Source organism: Scyliorhinus canicula, chromosome 1, assembly GCF_902713615.1.
Source record: "Scyliorhinus canicula chromosome 1, sScyCan1.1, whole genome shotgun sequence".
Taxonomy (NCBI): domain Eukaryota; kingdom Metazoa; phylum Chordata; class Chondrichthyes; order Carcharhiniformes; family Scyliorhinidae; genus Scyliorhinus; species Scyliorhinus canicula.
The window spans coordinates 11,643,929-11,660,138 of record NC_052146.1 but is presented as its reverse complement, the minus strand read 5'-3'; the positions used below and the strand labels follow the sequence as shown (position 1 = coordinate 11,660,138).

Genomic DNA, 16,210 nt, shown 5'->3' with positions numbered 1-16,210 from the left:
CTTTTACGCACACTATCCCTATAACCCTTTAAGTTATTGACTAATCAGACATTTGATCAATCTCTACAGACTCAATGACTGATACTTCAGACATCAGCCAACCTGAGGAATGATGCTCAAAGATGAAGTGAGGCTGCTATCCTTTTCACTGCCAGGCAAACAGCTTTCTGTCCACCATTGGTGGCTACGCGTTCTCGACCTCTGAAATTTCCTTCCTAAATCTCTCTGCCTCTAACTCTCCCAGCTCCTTCCAGACACTCCTGAAAACCTACCTCCTGAATCGAGCTTTTCATCACTCATACCAAATCATGTCAATTTCCTTCAACACAGGAAGAGGTCAGGGCGGCACGGTGGCGCAGTGGTTAGCACTGTTGCCTCACAGCGCTGAGAACCCAGGTTTGATCTCGGCCCCAGGTCACTGTCCGTGTGGAGTTTGCACATTCTCACCCCACAACCCAAAAATGGTAGGTCCCTGGTAGGTGGGCTGGCCGTGCTAAATTGTCCCTTAATTGGAAAAGAATTGGGCATTATAAATTTAATTTTTTTTAAAACACAGAAAGAGGTCATTTGTTTAATTACACCAGGGCTACTTTATATTGGATCATGTGAATTGCTGTCCAACATGCAAAACCAGTTTTGAAATATAGTAAGATGAATTTGAGACATGACATGTCAAGTGTACTATACGTGGAAGAAAAATATAAATAAATAAATAAATGATCTTTTTATTGTCACAAGTAGGCTTACATTAACACCAAATATAACTTAGAACCTACGATTCCCAAGACTCTCCACCAGGAGTGGTTCTCTCTTCTCTGGCTGTTGTCTGGTATAGACTAAATGATAAGAGATGAAATGAAATGAAAATCGCTTATTGCCACAAGTAGGCTTCAAACGAAGTTACTGTGAAAAGCCCCTGGCCGCCACATTCCGGCGCCTGTTCAGGGAGGCTGGTACGAGATTGATTATTGATCGTTAGCCAACAGCGCCTTTATCACTGCATCACGTGACTTCTGGGGATGGTACAAGGCAAGCCAAGATCCTACATCTTGGATCTTGAATGAGTCCATTACCCTTTCAGGATGAGGCACTCTTCAGTCCAGTTTGCCTTCACATATTGTACATATCTCTATTCCTCATAGAAGGAAAATATTTCTGAACTTTTAAGCCTATGGAACAATAGCGATTACAAGTTGTTAGTTGTGAAGTGTTTTTGGATGTCCCGAGAACAGTAAAGGCCTGAATTGAATTCCTTCCAAAGGTCGGCAGGCCAACAATCTTTGCACGCAGAGCTCAGAAGAATGCCAAGAGAGGCATGAAGAGGTCCTCCAGGATTGAGTAGAGAGCACAAATTAGTCTTAAATAGAATTTTAATTGGTTGTGATTAGGTGCAATAGAAAAATTGTATGTAGTTGACTAAATGTGTTCAACATAATCCCATGTACAAATTACATTGTTCAGCAGGTGCTTGACAGGCACTGCTGGGTATCAGCAAATTAGAACAATGCAATGATGAGACTGATGCAGACTTGTCATTTTCCACAATGCTGAATTACCGGCGTTGGTCTTCTTGCTGTGGGGAAGTGTTGAGTGAAGGGAAATTCATTGCCAATCCACCTCCAGAAAATGCCCGCTGAAAATGTAAGCAGATTATAACTGCTGGACGGCTTCCAACTATTACATTAGTTCTCCTCACTCAAGATGTTTATGGGAACTTAAACTTTGCATAGCTTCAACCTACTGAAATTAGGCGTTCTTGACAGAATGGATTAAAATTGGCCCATTACATTTCAAAATCAATAGAATTTACAGTGCACAAGGAGGCCATTCGGCCCATCAAGTCTGCACCGCCCCTTGAAAAGAGCACCCTATGACACCTCAAGCCTATCCCCGTATTCCGACCTAAACTTTTGGACACTGAGGGGAAATTTTGCATGGCCAATCCACCTGACCTGCACATCTCTGGGCTGTGGGAGGAAACCGGAGCACCCGGAGGAAACCCACGCAGACATGGGGAGAACGTGCAAACTCCACAGTCAATCGAGGCCGAAATTGAACCCTGGAGCTGTGAGCCCGCAGTGCTAACCACTGTGCCATGGTGCAATTGTTAACAAAAGGTATTAGGGAACACGGGCCATGGTCTCATGAACCTATTCCTGCTCATATGTTCCGAAAATAAAAGGGCAGCAGAAATGTGAGCATCTGCCCATTAGCCAAGTGTGGCTCAGCGTTTCCATTCTGGATTCTGAGACAGAGAATTTTAGATTCAAGTCTCACTCCAGAGTCTTGTGCACAACACATAGGCTGAAAATCCAGTGTAGCATGGAAGGAGTGCTGCCATGTTAAAAGTGCTATCTTTCAAATGAGAAGTTATTCCAAGGTCTCAGGTGGATGTGATCTTTCAAATGACTTATGAGCAGTGTTCAACTGAACACACCCGGAGAGAACATCTTCAACTGAACAGGACTGAGTTTTCACTCAATCATCAAATTCTCTGATGTGACACATGTTTGATATTCAAGTAGCACACCAATGTGTTTGCATTTCGGTTTTGAAATTCTGGCCCAGTATTCTGAGTTTAAGGAGCTATCTTTTGTCCAGTGTCTTCCCTTTATTGTTGGTCTAGTTAGGGGCTGAATTTTGAACTGGGAAAGAGATGCCCGCAGACATTTAGAGAAATTCAGCCTAGGCAAGTTTTGGTGTAAATTTCAGTGTGTAATGGACTTTCTGTGATGAGTAATTAGTAACATAACTGCTAGTGCTCACTTTCCCTTCTGTTAGAACTAAGCTGATATGTATCCCCTCCTGCAGGCTGTGCATATCTTTCTCATCAGTTACGATTGATGGATCTCCTAAATCAAAAGGGACATTAATGGTGTAGCTGAATTGAATTCATATTCAAATTGACGGTGTTTCTTAAAGTAAACGTTTACTGCATTATTTAAATAGGGCAAACTGGTTTCAGAATTTCTTTAAAAAGCTGTGTAGAAAGTATCTGTTGACTTTTGATCTACACTAATTCTGACAAAAAGGCACATTTGGCCTTTATTGGACCAAGTGTTGTTGAGATAAGGACTTGTTATTGGAGATGAAACAACAAGAACTCCACACATGTAGAATGTGAGCAAGGAATGAATGTTTTTGTTGGTTTCCACAGCTGAAGCCGGCACTGTGGGAAGTAGCATTTCAAAGGAAGGCATTAATGAAAGGTTTGGAGCTTTCTGCTACAGGACCCGCGGTATTCTGGTCATGGGAATGAGGGGGATAGTTAACGGACTGAGGAGATGTGAAGAGTGACACAGTGAACAGCAGCAATAGGCAATCTGTGGGAGGTCAGAGTAATGTGCCATTAGGCCCAGTCTGGAGGGAAGTGTTGACGAGTTTGCTACGGTTCAGCTTTCGCTGATACGCGCCAATTTGCTTCTGAAGAATTAACCATGTTTTCATCGTGCTAATGTCGTTACAATATTAAGCTGGCAACTCCCATGCTACTTAAAAGGGCTGTCAATTTGTTCTTGGTTATGCTTTGATGATGAAAGTCTCAGGGGATTATATATGTGTATATACATAAAGGCTGCATGCGTGGAACAAAACAAAGTGTTCAGAGGATTTGTGTAAAAATGAACTAATCAAACTGTCAAAAAGAGGCAATTCTGCTCAAGGTCAAAATCGTACTGGGCCAAATATGAAAATAAAATGAACACGTTTAAATTAACCATACCAGCTAATTTACAAAACAGTAAATAGCTTTATCAAATGAAGTGGGTGTTAAACTTTTGCCAACTTTGAATACAGAACGCTCATTGATCCTTTTCACAATTGAGTGACACTGGGGTATTTTGGTCTCTTTATGAAACAATTGCACAATGCCTGGTTTGCTCAAAGGTTTTTTTTAAAAATTTCCATTGACTGTATAAAATATTTAAACATAATCTCAGACGCAGGGCAGCACAGTGGTTAGAACTGCTGCCCGCGACGCTGAGACCCCGGGTTCGATCCCGGCCCCGGGTCACTGTCCGTGCGGAGTTTGCACATTATCCCCGTGTCTGCATGGGTTTCGCTCCCACAACCCAAAAAGATGGGCAGGGTAGGTGAATTGGCCAGGCTAAATTGGCCCTTAATTGGGAAGAAAAAAGAATTAGATACTCTAAATTTATTTTTAAAAATAATCTCAGACGCAGCGTTATACCCAAGAGGCTGGTCTCAATGTGTCACAAACATTCTACAGAGTTCATCAGTCAGCGACACCTCATGAACGCGGTGCTGCCGAAGTTTATACCAGAATATTCCTCAGTACACTCGTGATCTTCTGCAGGGGGAGCAGGGAGAGAAGGAACATAGGGAAAATTAACCAAAAAAAGGGGCAAACAAAACTACTGGACTTAAAAATACAGGTTACTGAGCACACAGTCTACAGCGAGATGGTGAAATATAGATTCTCCTCTTTCAACCAAACGAAAGCTCCGGGCACAGCCATTCACTGCTTCATTCCTCTTGGCAATGCCGTGACCAATCAGAGCCAACCTGCCTGGTTCGACTTTGAACAAAAGCTTGGCAGTTAACGGTTCGCCATGGCTGCGTTCGCCATGGTCACGCCTCCACCAGAGTCCACTTGCCACCCAATCAGCACTCTCTCCCCATGCAGTATAAATTGTTGTTCCCTTTACTGTTGGTAATGTTGCAATCTGCTCTGACAGCATGTCTCTTTTTCCAGCAATAAAATGTAAAAAAATGGAAGAACCAAAATCTTTGCATTGTTGGGTTAACTGAGTTTATAAATTGAGGGGGGGTTACCTAATCAAAGGTGTTTAAAACAATTAAGGGATTTGATAGGATGGATACAGAGGAATAATTTCTAGGGGGTGGGTGGGGGGAAATCCAGAACAAGCAGACGGGGCCTGAATCCAAAACAGGCTTTGGGCAGTATGAAGACTCGAGCAGTACAGAAGGGAGTTTATAAATGGGCCATAGTTTGAATCATGATCTCCAGAGATGGTAAAATTTGTCAACGCTAATTGAGCACATTTCGATTGACCTTGGTTCAGATCACAGCCACAACATTCCACATTAATGGAGTGTGTCTTCACACAAATAGATTTTGGTTAGGCAAGGGAATAGATTCTTGTTAGGCAGGGGGAAATCAGGAGATGTCAGGGGTAGATGGAAATATAGAACCACAAACAGATCTTGTTGAATGGAGGAGTAGGCTCGATACACCGATTGGCCCACTGCTGTTCCTATTTCGTGCGTTCACACACCTTGAAAGGAAACTGCCATGGCAAACTTACTTGTTGCCAGCCGGGACATTGGTGGTAACAATGTAAATGACTAAGTCAACAAGGACCATCCCGGGCCTTCGCCTGACAGAGGCAGTGCAAGAATGCAGGAAACAACAGGCTTTAATGGGGAACTACTCACACAAAAACCACAATTAGTGCAAAAAGAGGTCCAAAATAAAGCTTCTGCGAGAGGAATGTGACTTAATTAGTGACAGCGTTTTCCCTCAGAATAAACAGGGAACACTGTCTCTGACTTTGTTTGGATTATGGCAGTCACACAGACTTACATAACTGGATTGTTTACAGAGCTCCGCTCGGATTTAGCCAGCAGTCAGGTTGTATTTCACATGCAGTTTGTTAAGACTGACTCTCCTACGCTGCCTTTTTTGACAAGGGCACTGTAAATTCTGCACAAGGGCCGCATTGTCTAATAATATAAATGTGTTAACACTGCAAATTACAGTCCTCCTCCTTTCTCCCTGACAGAACCAACTACAAGGCGCTATTTGGTCTGTAGACTCAAGGTCAAAAGACATGGAGCCATGTCGGTCGCAGGTGGTGAATCCAATTTTCTCTTTGCCTCTTTAAATTTCAGCAAATATTAAGGCATGAGCTCACGGCTAACCAGCAGTAGGTTTGAAATTGAATGCTCAGTTATCGTGGCAATGGTGTCAGAGAAAGTCATGGAAATGACAACACAAATAGTGGTCCGTAACGCACTGCAACAATGCAAGCTCTTCACAGGGACTCCTCAGCAATACTCCATCTAATTTCCCTTCACCGTGCATGACTGGCTGGTTGCACTGTGTGATCCCTTTAAGATGACCATGCGTACAAGCATCGTAAAGGGGCTGCTGCTTGTGCACAGCACTTTGCCAGCACGCTGCGGAACAGCGCACCTGCTGTTTTTAAGCCTTCCAACAATAATTGTAATATTAAGGAATGGGACTCCACATTTTTAAATGTTAATTTTCAGTGCCAGAGAGGTTGACTTGCAATTAAGCTCCTCGTGCTATTAAATTCCACTTACACATGACATGGGCTAGCTCTGGATATTGGTGTGTTTAGTAGGTCGATACCAATGTAGCATTGTGGATAGCATAATTGCTTCACAGCTCCAGCGTCCCAGGTTCGATTCCCACCTTGGGTCACTGTCTGTGTGGAGTCTGCACGTCCTCCCCCTGTGTGCGTGGGTTTCCTCCGGGTGCTCCGGTTTCCTCCCACAGTCCAAAGATGTGCGGGTTAGGTGGATTGGCCATGATAAATTGCCCTTAGTGTCCAAAATTGCCCTTAGTGTTGGGTGGGGTTACTGGGTTGAGGGGATAGGGTGGAGGGAGGTGTTGGGTAGGGTGCTCTTTCCAAGAGCCGGTGCAGACTCGATGGGCCAAATGGCTTCCTTCTGCACTGTAAATTCTATGAAATGCGTTGCAGCCTTCCATGGTCTAGTGAAGGTTATGAGGAAGAAGGGAAACTTGGACAGCAGCTTCCTGATATCCATTTTAGCTGTGCCTACATGGAGACCATAGATTATTGTGCAATTTACTCCCTATTAATGGTAAGTGCCGTTAACCGCTCCGCGAATCCTATGGTAAGATCCAAACAGTTACCTTAAGCTAAACTTTTTTAAAAATATGTTCAATGCAGTTTGCTTTGTGCACGTTGAACTTTTGAGTGAAAATCTATAAGGAAATGGAAGATGGTATGAAATATTCAATCTCGGTGCACCTTCAAGAACCTGCATTAAACTGATTTCAGAAAAGCTGTCTCCTGAAGTTAGCTGTTGGATGTCAACAAGGGGCTTGACATGAGACTGGTTACAGCAGGAGGAGATCTGCAGAGAACAAGAACAAAGCGCAGCACGGTAGCACAATAGTTAGCACTGTTACTTCACAGCGCCAGGGTCCCAGGTTCGATTCTTGACTGGGTCACTGTCTGTGCGAAGTCCGTGCGCTCTCCCCGTGTCTGCGTGGGTTTCCTCCGGGTGCTCCGGTTTCCTCCCACAAGTCCCGAAAGACGTGCTGTTAGGTGAATTGGACATTCTGAATTCTTCCCTCGGTGTACCCGAACAGGCGCCGGAATGTGGCGACTAGGGGCTTTTCATAGTAACTTCATTGCAACGTAAGCCTACTTGTGACAATAAAGATTACTATTAAAAGATTATTATATTATTAAGTCAGTGGAGAACATAGAACAGTTACAGCACAGTACAGGCCCTTCGGCCCACGATGATGTGCCGAACATTCATACTAATCTAAGGTCATCCTAACCGACACCCCTTCAATTTACCGCTGTCCATAAAATCAGCACTTTATCTAAGCCCCACTTCATGAATCCAGCAATGGCCAGAAATTCTCAGTCCGCTGATCCGCGGATCTGATGGTCAGAGAGTAGGTGATGAAAGCTCACTCAGGCCTAGGTGTTATTTCTCTTGTATGAAGGCTGCAACTTTTCTTCTTGGCCAACGACCTATAATTTTACAAACAATTTGTGCCAGACTCAAAATGAGCTTTGGAAAATGTTGAAAGCTATTTCAGATGGGATGGTGGGTCAATATGATTTTACTCAGAGAGCCAGCAATTGTACAAGGGGGAGGGGTTGAAGAAATTCCTCCTCATCTCTGTTTTAAAGGATCGCCCCTTTAGTCTCTACTACAAATACAGCGATGGGATATGACACACAATAGATTTACCTTTCCCCTAACAGTTCAAAATAACAAATACGAGACCAAACTGAAATATTACTTTATTTAAACTTCCAATTATATATTTTTTTAATGCCAATCAGCATCATCAGACCAATTTCTCCCACAATATGGGTTTATAAACAAGTCATCATGAACTGGCACATACGCAGCCTGACCATAGTTCTTGTTGATATGATACAACATTTAAGGTGCAAAATGCATATCAGTTAACGGCAACAGGCAAACCACTTTTACCACTTTCCCAGTAATCCCTGAACAGCACACCAAAATCACTGCCTTGCAAACCGGAAATCTTTGACAATTCAAGATAAAAATGCATATTCAACAATTTCTGAAAAATGTTCTGAGCTATGGTGTAGAATTGAAGGACATGCACATTCCTAATAAAGCAATCACACAGGGTCCCTAACTTTAAAACAATTGCATCTTGCAACCCACAGTTTTGCAATACCGGTTACAAATGATTACCATTCTGGATAATTAAGCGACAATATTCCTCACACCCAGCTTTATAATCAATCCGACATCACCCTCTGCTGGCCGATTTAGGAATTGTATTTTTTCATGATCGGACTCACCCAATTACCCCCTCCCCCCTTAAGGACAGCATCAAAAATTAAGGTACAATTTGATTGCATAACTTGAAAAAGAAATTGAAAGACAGCATGTTAACTTCCATTCATTTACTTAATTCAACATTAATTTTGCAAAGGTCACTGAATGAAACTAGGTCAAACTTTAATCGTTGGTAAAGTCTTGAAATGTCAATAGCCAAAGCCTACAGCTTAAAACATGCTCTCCGGTGCTGTCGAGTTTTGTGGTGTGCCAGCTGATTCAGGGATGACGTTTAACCTCAGCAGGCTGTAACTGTTGGATCCACACCCAAGCGCTTGGTGATCTTCAACTTATTCACGTCCTCTGCACAAGTTGGATGTATACCCACTGTAGATGCTAGCTGAGAATATGTCGCATTGCACCTGGAAAACAATGCAAGTTTAATCGGAATGAAATAGATATTTATTAATAGACAGAGGGATTGAGAGAGATGGACATGCAATGACATTACAGTAAATAAACAGGGTCTTCTGTTCCATGCCTGTGCTGGTGTTTTTGTTCGACACATGCATCTTCCTCTTTTACTTCAACTCACCCCATCAACGCGTCTCAATTCTTTCGCTCTTATGTACATATTGACCATCAACCTAATTGCCTCAACTGCTCTCTGTGGTAGCAAGTTCCAGCAGCAAAGGATCTCCCAAGTTCCATACATTTACTGGTGACTATTTCATATTTATGGCTCCTGGTTTTTGCCTCATCCTAAATGCAACATCTGCTCCTCTACATTTACCCATTGAAGTGCAGACAGCTCTGGAATACAGGTTCTGGAAAATGGTAGCAAGGTTGGTTGGGACTTACGCACACATCAAATTATTGCCAAAATTTTGATCTAGTTTAAATAAATGCAGCCAAAGCATTTGTGTTCTCCATCTCTCCCAAAACTGTACTTTTCAAATGAAGCAACAAACTAGTCATTACAGGGAGCACCACAAACATATAATTTACCAATGACTCATGAGGAAGCAGATGACTGTGATCTTTATACAAGTACAATAAGGTGGTGCTGGAATTGCACGAGCTGTAATGTGCTGCATGCATCACAGCTCTCCATTTGAAAGATAAGTTGTTTGTTTTGGTTTTGCTGCTGCTCTTTATGATACTGTGCAGATTTAAGCTGATGTAGGAGACTGTTGAATAAATTAAGAGCTCATGGTGTTCAGGGTAAAAGCCTGGCATGGAAAGAGGATTGGCTGACTGGCAGAAGGTAGAGAGCGGGGATAAAGGGTTTTTTTCAGGATGGCAGCCGGTGACTAGTGGTCTGCCTCAGGGGTCGGTGCTGGGACCACAACCTTTCACAATATACATTAATGATCTGGAAGAAGGAACTGAAGGCACTGTTGTTACGTTTGCAGATGATACAAAGATCTGTAGATGGACAGGTAGTATTGAGGAAGTAAGGGGGCTGCAGAAGTACTTGGACAAGCTAGGAGAGTGGGCAATGAAGTGGCAAATGAAATACAATGTGGAAAAGTGTGAGGTTATGCACTTTGGAAGGAGGAATTCAGGCATCGACTATTTTGTAAATGTGTAGATGCTTAGGAAATCAGAAGCACAAAGGGACTTGGGAGTCCTTGTTCACGATTCTCTTAAGGTTAGTGTGCAGGTTCAGTCGGCAGTTAGGAAGGCAAATGCAATGTTAGCATTCATGTCAAGAGGGCTAGAATACAAGACCAGGGATGTACATCTGAGGCTGTATAAGGCTCTGGTCAGACCCCATTTGGAGTATTGTGAGCAGTTTTGGGCCCCGTATCTAAGGATGGATGTGCTGGCCTTGGAAAGGGTCCAGAGGAGGTTCACAAGAATGATCCGTGGAATGAAGAGCTTGTCGTATGAGGAACAGTTGAGGACTCTGGGTCTGTACTCGTTGGAGTTTAGAAGGATGAGAGGGGATCTTATTGAAACTTACAGGATACTGCGAGGCCTGGATAGAGTGGGCGTGGAGAGGATGTTTCCACTTGTAGAAAAAACTAGAAGCAGAGGACACCATCTCAGACTAAAGGGACGATCCTTTAAAACAGAGATGAGCCGACGGCGTTGCAGTCCGGCGGCATTGCAGTAAGGCAGCATTGCAGTCCGGCAGCATTGCAGTCCGACAGCATTGCAGTCCGACAGCATTGCAGTCCGGCGGCATTGCAGTAAGGCAGCATTGCAGTCCGGCAGCATTGCAGTCCGACAGCATTGCAGTCCGGCGGCATTGCAGTCCGGCGGCATTGCAATCCGGCGGCATTGCAGTCCGGCAGCATTGCAGTCCGGCAGCATTACAGTAAGGCGGCATTGCAGTAAGACGGCATTGCAGTAAGGCGGCATTGCAGTCCGGCGGCATTGCAGTAAGGCGGCATTGCAGTCCGGCAGCATTGCAGTCCGGCGGCATTGCAGTCCGGCAGCATTGCAATCCGGCAGCATTGCAGTCCGGCAGCATTGCAGTCCGGCAGCATTGCAGTCCAGCAGCATTGCAGTCCGGCAGCATTGCAGTCCGGCAGCATTGCAGTCCGGCAGCATTGCAGTCCGGCAGCATTGCAGTCCAGCAGCATTGCAGTCCAGCAGCATTGCAGTCCAGCAGCATTGCAGTCCGGCAGCATTGCAGTCCGGCAGCATTGCAGTCCGGCAGCATTGCAGTAAGGCGGCATTGCAGTCCGGCAGCATTGCAGTCTGGCAGCATTGCAGTCCGGCAGCATTGCAGTAAGGCGGCATTGCAGTCTGGCAGCATTGCAGTCCGGCAGCATTGCAGTCCGGCAGCATTGCAGTCCGGCAGCATTGCAGTCTGGCAGCATTGCAGTCCGGCAGCATTGCAGTCTGGCAGCATTGCAGTCCGGCAGCATTACTGTTACATAAAAAATAAAAATTGTACACACCAGATGGACAGAATTCCAAAATATGTCGCTACTGATTGGAAGTACAAGGGAAGTATTCCATCATTTTGTTAGAAATTATTACAAAGCTACTTTTAGCATAAATAAAACACAAAATTCTGAATAATCTTACTTTATTCCCAGTGCAAATCCCTGAATGACCTCTCCGGCATTTGGTCCAGTGAAGTGAAGCCCAAGAATACGCTGGTCACCTTCACGTAGGCAAACCAGCTTGACATAGCACTGGCTGGCATCCCGTTCAGCTACGGCAAACTCCAGTGGCTTGTAATATGCATGATAAACCTAAAGAAAGAGGTTAAAATTATAGGGAGATACAATGAAACGATTCTTCTAAGCAAGTCTATGTGTGAGCGATAAATGCACACGCAGGTGTGTTTATCTATATGTACATTATAAATATATTAATGTGTGTACATACACACATGTGTATGTACAATATATGATATGTGTATATATATATGTGTATACTCACCCAGGCACACATAGTGATCTCCTGTGGTGAGGTACATGGGACCAAGTGCTGTATTCAGCGGAAGCAGCACGAGAGGTACAAGGTGGAAAGGAGGAATACAATCGCCGTTTTACAGTGTTTCCTCTAATCATTCCCTTACAGACTCTTGCGCTCATATTTATAGTGCGATTTGTCCACGTAAACTTGTCACACTCCTGTCAATGATCTCGACTGTAAGGCCTCTACCAGTGCGAGGGTGCGATTATAACACAAGTTTACATCAGCAGTTTCTATTATAAATGTGGACGCAGAAATATATGGAAAACAGTGGAAAAAGCTCACCAGCATTTCCTTTGGACTTTGTAGCAAAAAGCTCATTGCATTGCAAGCAAGGAGTTAGGACCATGTGTGGTTTTTATGTAACTCGGTCACTATTTTAAAACTACACAGTCTGTCCTCATTTTTATATTACCATTACAAACCTGTGTCATAGAATTTACGGTGCAGAAGGAGGCCATTCGGCCCATCGAGTCTGTACCGGCTCTTGGAAAGAGCACCCTACCCAGGCCCACACCTCCACCCTATCCCCATAACTCAGTAACCCCCACCCAACACTAAGGGCAATTTTGGACACGAAGGGGCAATTTATCATGGCCAATCCACTGAACCTGCACGTCTTTGGACTGTGGGAGGAAACCCACGCACACACGGGGAGAACGTGCAGACTCCGCGCGGGTAGTGACCCAATCCGGGAATCGAACCTGGGACCCTGAAGCTATGAAGCAATTGTGCTAACCACTGTGCTACCGTGCTGTCCCACATGTGAATGGCAATTGTCTGTGCACACTCGTTACATCGTAATCAGAGGGGTGTTAGAAAGTTAATTTCATGTTCCTGTCCTGTGGAAAAGATCAATGATAGGCTGTTAATCTGGCATCATGCTTCAGGGGAGCCAATAATTTGGCGGGTACGTGGAAGGAACGCGAGGTTGGAGTTAACTGAGGGTTGGGCCCATGGTCAGCAGTGAGAATAAGGGTAAGGCCTGGAATAGAGAGCACTGGTTGAGGGATCCCATGCATTGCAACACTCAGAATTAGTGTCTGCCACTGCCTCTCCCAACTTTGAGGAAACAAACATTCTAATTACCATCAACAGAGCACAGGCAGTAATTATAGCTTTCAAATTCAAACCAGTTTCCTTTTTAAATTGAGAAACATAAATGAGGAAATACAGCGAGTGTGTGTGTGTGCGTGCGTCGGACAGCTGCTAGGAATTGGATTGTTTGCAATTTCAAATTGCCAACATAACAGATGATCACGTGAGAAAACTGGAAGCAACTTTGCTTTAAAACGCAACACACTTATTTTTGCAAACTGACTGAATTAAAATGAGGAAAGCACCTGGTTTGCCTGGGTTTCCTGCATTTCCTGAAATTTACTGGACTTAAAACTGTCACATGAAAGGTGCACATTCAGTGGCCTGTTTTGTTTCTGACATCAAAATTGAAGGAAAAATTATTTGTTTGAAATAAATTAATGGACACATTTTGAGAACTTGTCCTCGATTCGGAAAAGCTTTTGAGTGAAAACTCAAAATACTTTCCAACAATACTGAGTGGCACTAACATAATTTAGGAAATGATGTGAGCTGCTGACAATCCTCCACCTGCAGCTCACAATATCACAGGTAGGTAATCAATGACTATGTCCCAGACCCGGATTTTTGGACAGACTGAAGCCTTCAGGCAAAAACTGCAAAAAAGGGCACTTAACAATATCCTAAGTTGGGGCGACACGGTGGCGCAGTGGTTAGCACCGCTGCCTCACGGCGCCGAGGTCAGAGGTTCGATCCCGCCACTGGGTCACTGTCCGTGTGGAGTTTGCACATTTTCCCCGTGTCTGCGTGGGTCTCACCCCCACAACCCAAAGATGTGCAGGTTAGGTGGATTGGCCATGCTAAATTGCCCCTTAATTGGAAAAATTATTTTTAAATCCAAAATTTTAACCCCTGTTCTCTTATTCCTCCATTTAACAACTCATTGTGCTCTAAGCAAATGTTCACAGCTTGGTGATTATTTTAAAACATGGAATAATCTTTGTTTCCCTCGCTCCGAATCCAGTGACTTTTTTTAGAAGGCTTTGTTCAAAACCAGGGTGCGTTACTTCACATTAACCCTGATTCGTGTACGCAATGCCGGCAACAATGATCGGAGCTTTGAGAGATATTATGAAAATTCCTTTACTGTTACCACTCTCCAAGCAATATGTTATGACCCACCTTGCCTGTATTAGCTCTTCAACTGGATCATTTTCAGCTGTTCCCTGGGACGACACATTCTTATTAGTCAACTATTAGATCTGGATCTTTTTTGCTGGTCCATTATCAAAAACTATAGCCATCTTATAGAATTAACAGTACAGAAAGAGGCCATTCAACCCATCGGGTCTGCACTGGCCCTTGGAAAGAGAACCCTACCTAAGCCCACGCTTCCCACTGTAGCCCCGTAAACCCAGTAACTCCACCTGACCTGTTGGACACTAAGGGACAATTTAGCACGGCCAATCCACCTAACCTGCTCATCTTTGAACTGTGGGAGGAAACCGGAGCACCCGGAGGAAACCCACGCAGGCACAAGGAGAAAGTGCAAACTCCACACAGTCGCCCAAGGCTAGAAGTGAACCCGGAACCCTGGAGCTGTGAGGTAGCAGTGCTAACCACTATGCTACCATGCCGCCCCTAAAATCTTAAAATCTTCTTTACATTAGAAATTCTGTTTAAGGACCTTATATTACTATTGAATTCCTGGTGTGATTTACCTGTCGTCGATTTTTTAGATCACTTAATTTTACCCATTTTCCCATAATACCATTCTTTTCTATGCAATGCATCACCTGCAGCCATAACAACCGCTTGTAAATAGTGCCCGAAACATAGTTAAAGATCCCAAGGTGCCTCACAGGAGCACGACCAAACAGCACCTGATCCTCAGCCATGTAAGGAGATGTTAAGACAGGTGAACAAAAACTTGGTCAAAGAGATAGGCTTAAAGGAGCATCTTAGAGTGGGGGAGAGAGGTAAAGAGGTGCAGAGATTCAGGGAGGGAATTCCAGAGTTTCTAGCCGAGGCAGGTGACGTCACAGCTGTCAAAGGTGAGGTGACAGCTTTGTGAAGATCACATACAAAGATTGTGTGGCTGAATTCAATGTCAGTAAACAGCCAAGCCTGGCTGTGAAGACACGGAGACGAGGAGGCTTTGGTAGAGATTGTTTATTGCTCACCGCAGGGCTGACCTTTCCACTCTTAACATCAGGCTCCCCTGTGCTGGCTGACTCTTGTTCATATACACAGCCGAGTTTAATTAACTTATCAATAGTCAACACCTGTTCACTTTATTACCTTAAACGACTAAGTATTTAACATCCATCAACAGAATATATTAGATATTAATATACAGGTTGAGCATCCCTTAACTGAAATGCTTGGGGGCTGAGTGTGTATCGGATTTCTGAATTTTTCAGACTTTGGAATATAATGTGATAAAGCGCATGAGCAACGCATTCCTGCGCAAGTGAGACGGGTTGGGACCTGCGCATGCGCAGCAGCATTTGCACTGTGTGGGGTGTTGAGATCTGCGCTAGTGTGGCACATTGGGACCTGCACATGTGCGGCTCGTTGCGTCCTGTGCATGTGCAGCAGGATATGCGTGCCCGTGGCGCGTTGGGACATGCGTGTGTGCGGCACGTTGGGACCTGTGCATGTGCGATACATTGGGACCTGCACATGTGCGGCTTGTTGCGTCCTGTGCATGTGCGGCAGGATATGTGTGCGCGTGGCACGTTGGGACATGCGCGTGTGCGGCATGTTGGGACCAGTGCATGTGCGATACATTGGGACCTGCGCATGTGTGGTGCATTGGGACCTGCGCATGTGCGGTGCGTTGGGACCTGTGCATGTGTGGCACATAGATACCTGCACATGCGCGGTGCATTGGGACCTGCATGTCACCTGGGAACCTTCCCAGAGGGTTGTGGGATTTCCCACTCGTGACGTCACATTGGAACTCAGAAAAAGTGCGGATTTCGGAATTTTTCAGCTTTTGGAATTTTGGACAAGGGATACTCAACCTGTATTAGATATTATCAGCCAATGCTGAAGATGTTTTGCCAAAACCACCATTTGACACCTTTGCTTCTTACTTGGAATATTGCGCAGAATTCTGGTCGCCACACTACCAGAAGGATGTGGAGGCTTTGGAGAGGGTGCAGAGGAGGTTTACCAGGATGTTATC

General features: G+C 44.5%; 1 protein-coding gene across 1 annotated transcript in view; it reads right to left on the bottom strand.

The window, feature by feature from the left end:
- Nucleotides 1-8,004: 8,004 nt before the first annotated feature.
- txnrd2.2 (thioredoxin reductase 2, tandem duplicate 2) overlaps nucleotides 8,005-16,210 on the bottom strand; it is a 120,551-nt gene continuing 112,345 nt past the window's right edge. The window contains exons 15-16 of the mRNA XM_038809445.1: nucleotides 11,584-11,753; nucleotides 8,005-8,960 (exon numbers count right to left, since the gene is read on the bottom strand). Coding sequence (XP_038665373.1) covers nucleotides 8,837-8,960; nucleotides 11,584-11,753 — 294 coding nt within the window. The 3' untranslated portion in view covers nucleotides 8,005-8,836. The remainder of the gene's footprint in view (nucleotides 8,961-11,583; nucleotides 11,754-16,210) is intronic.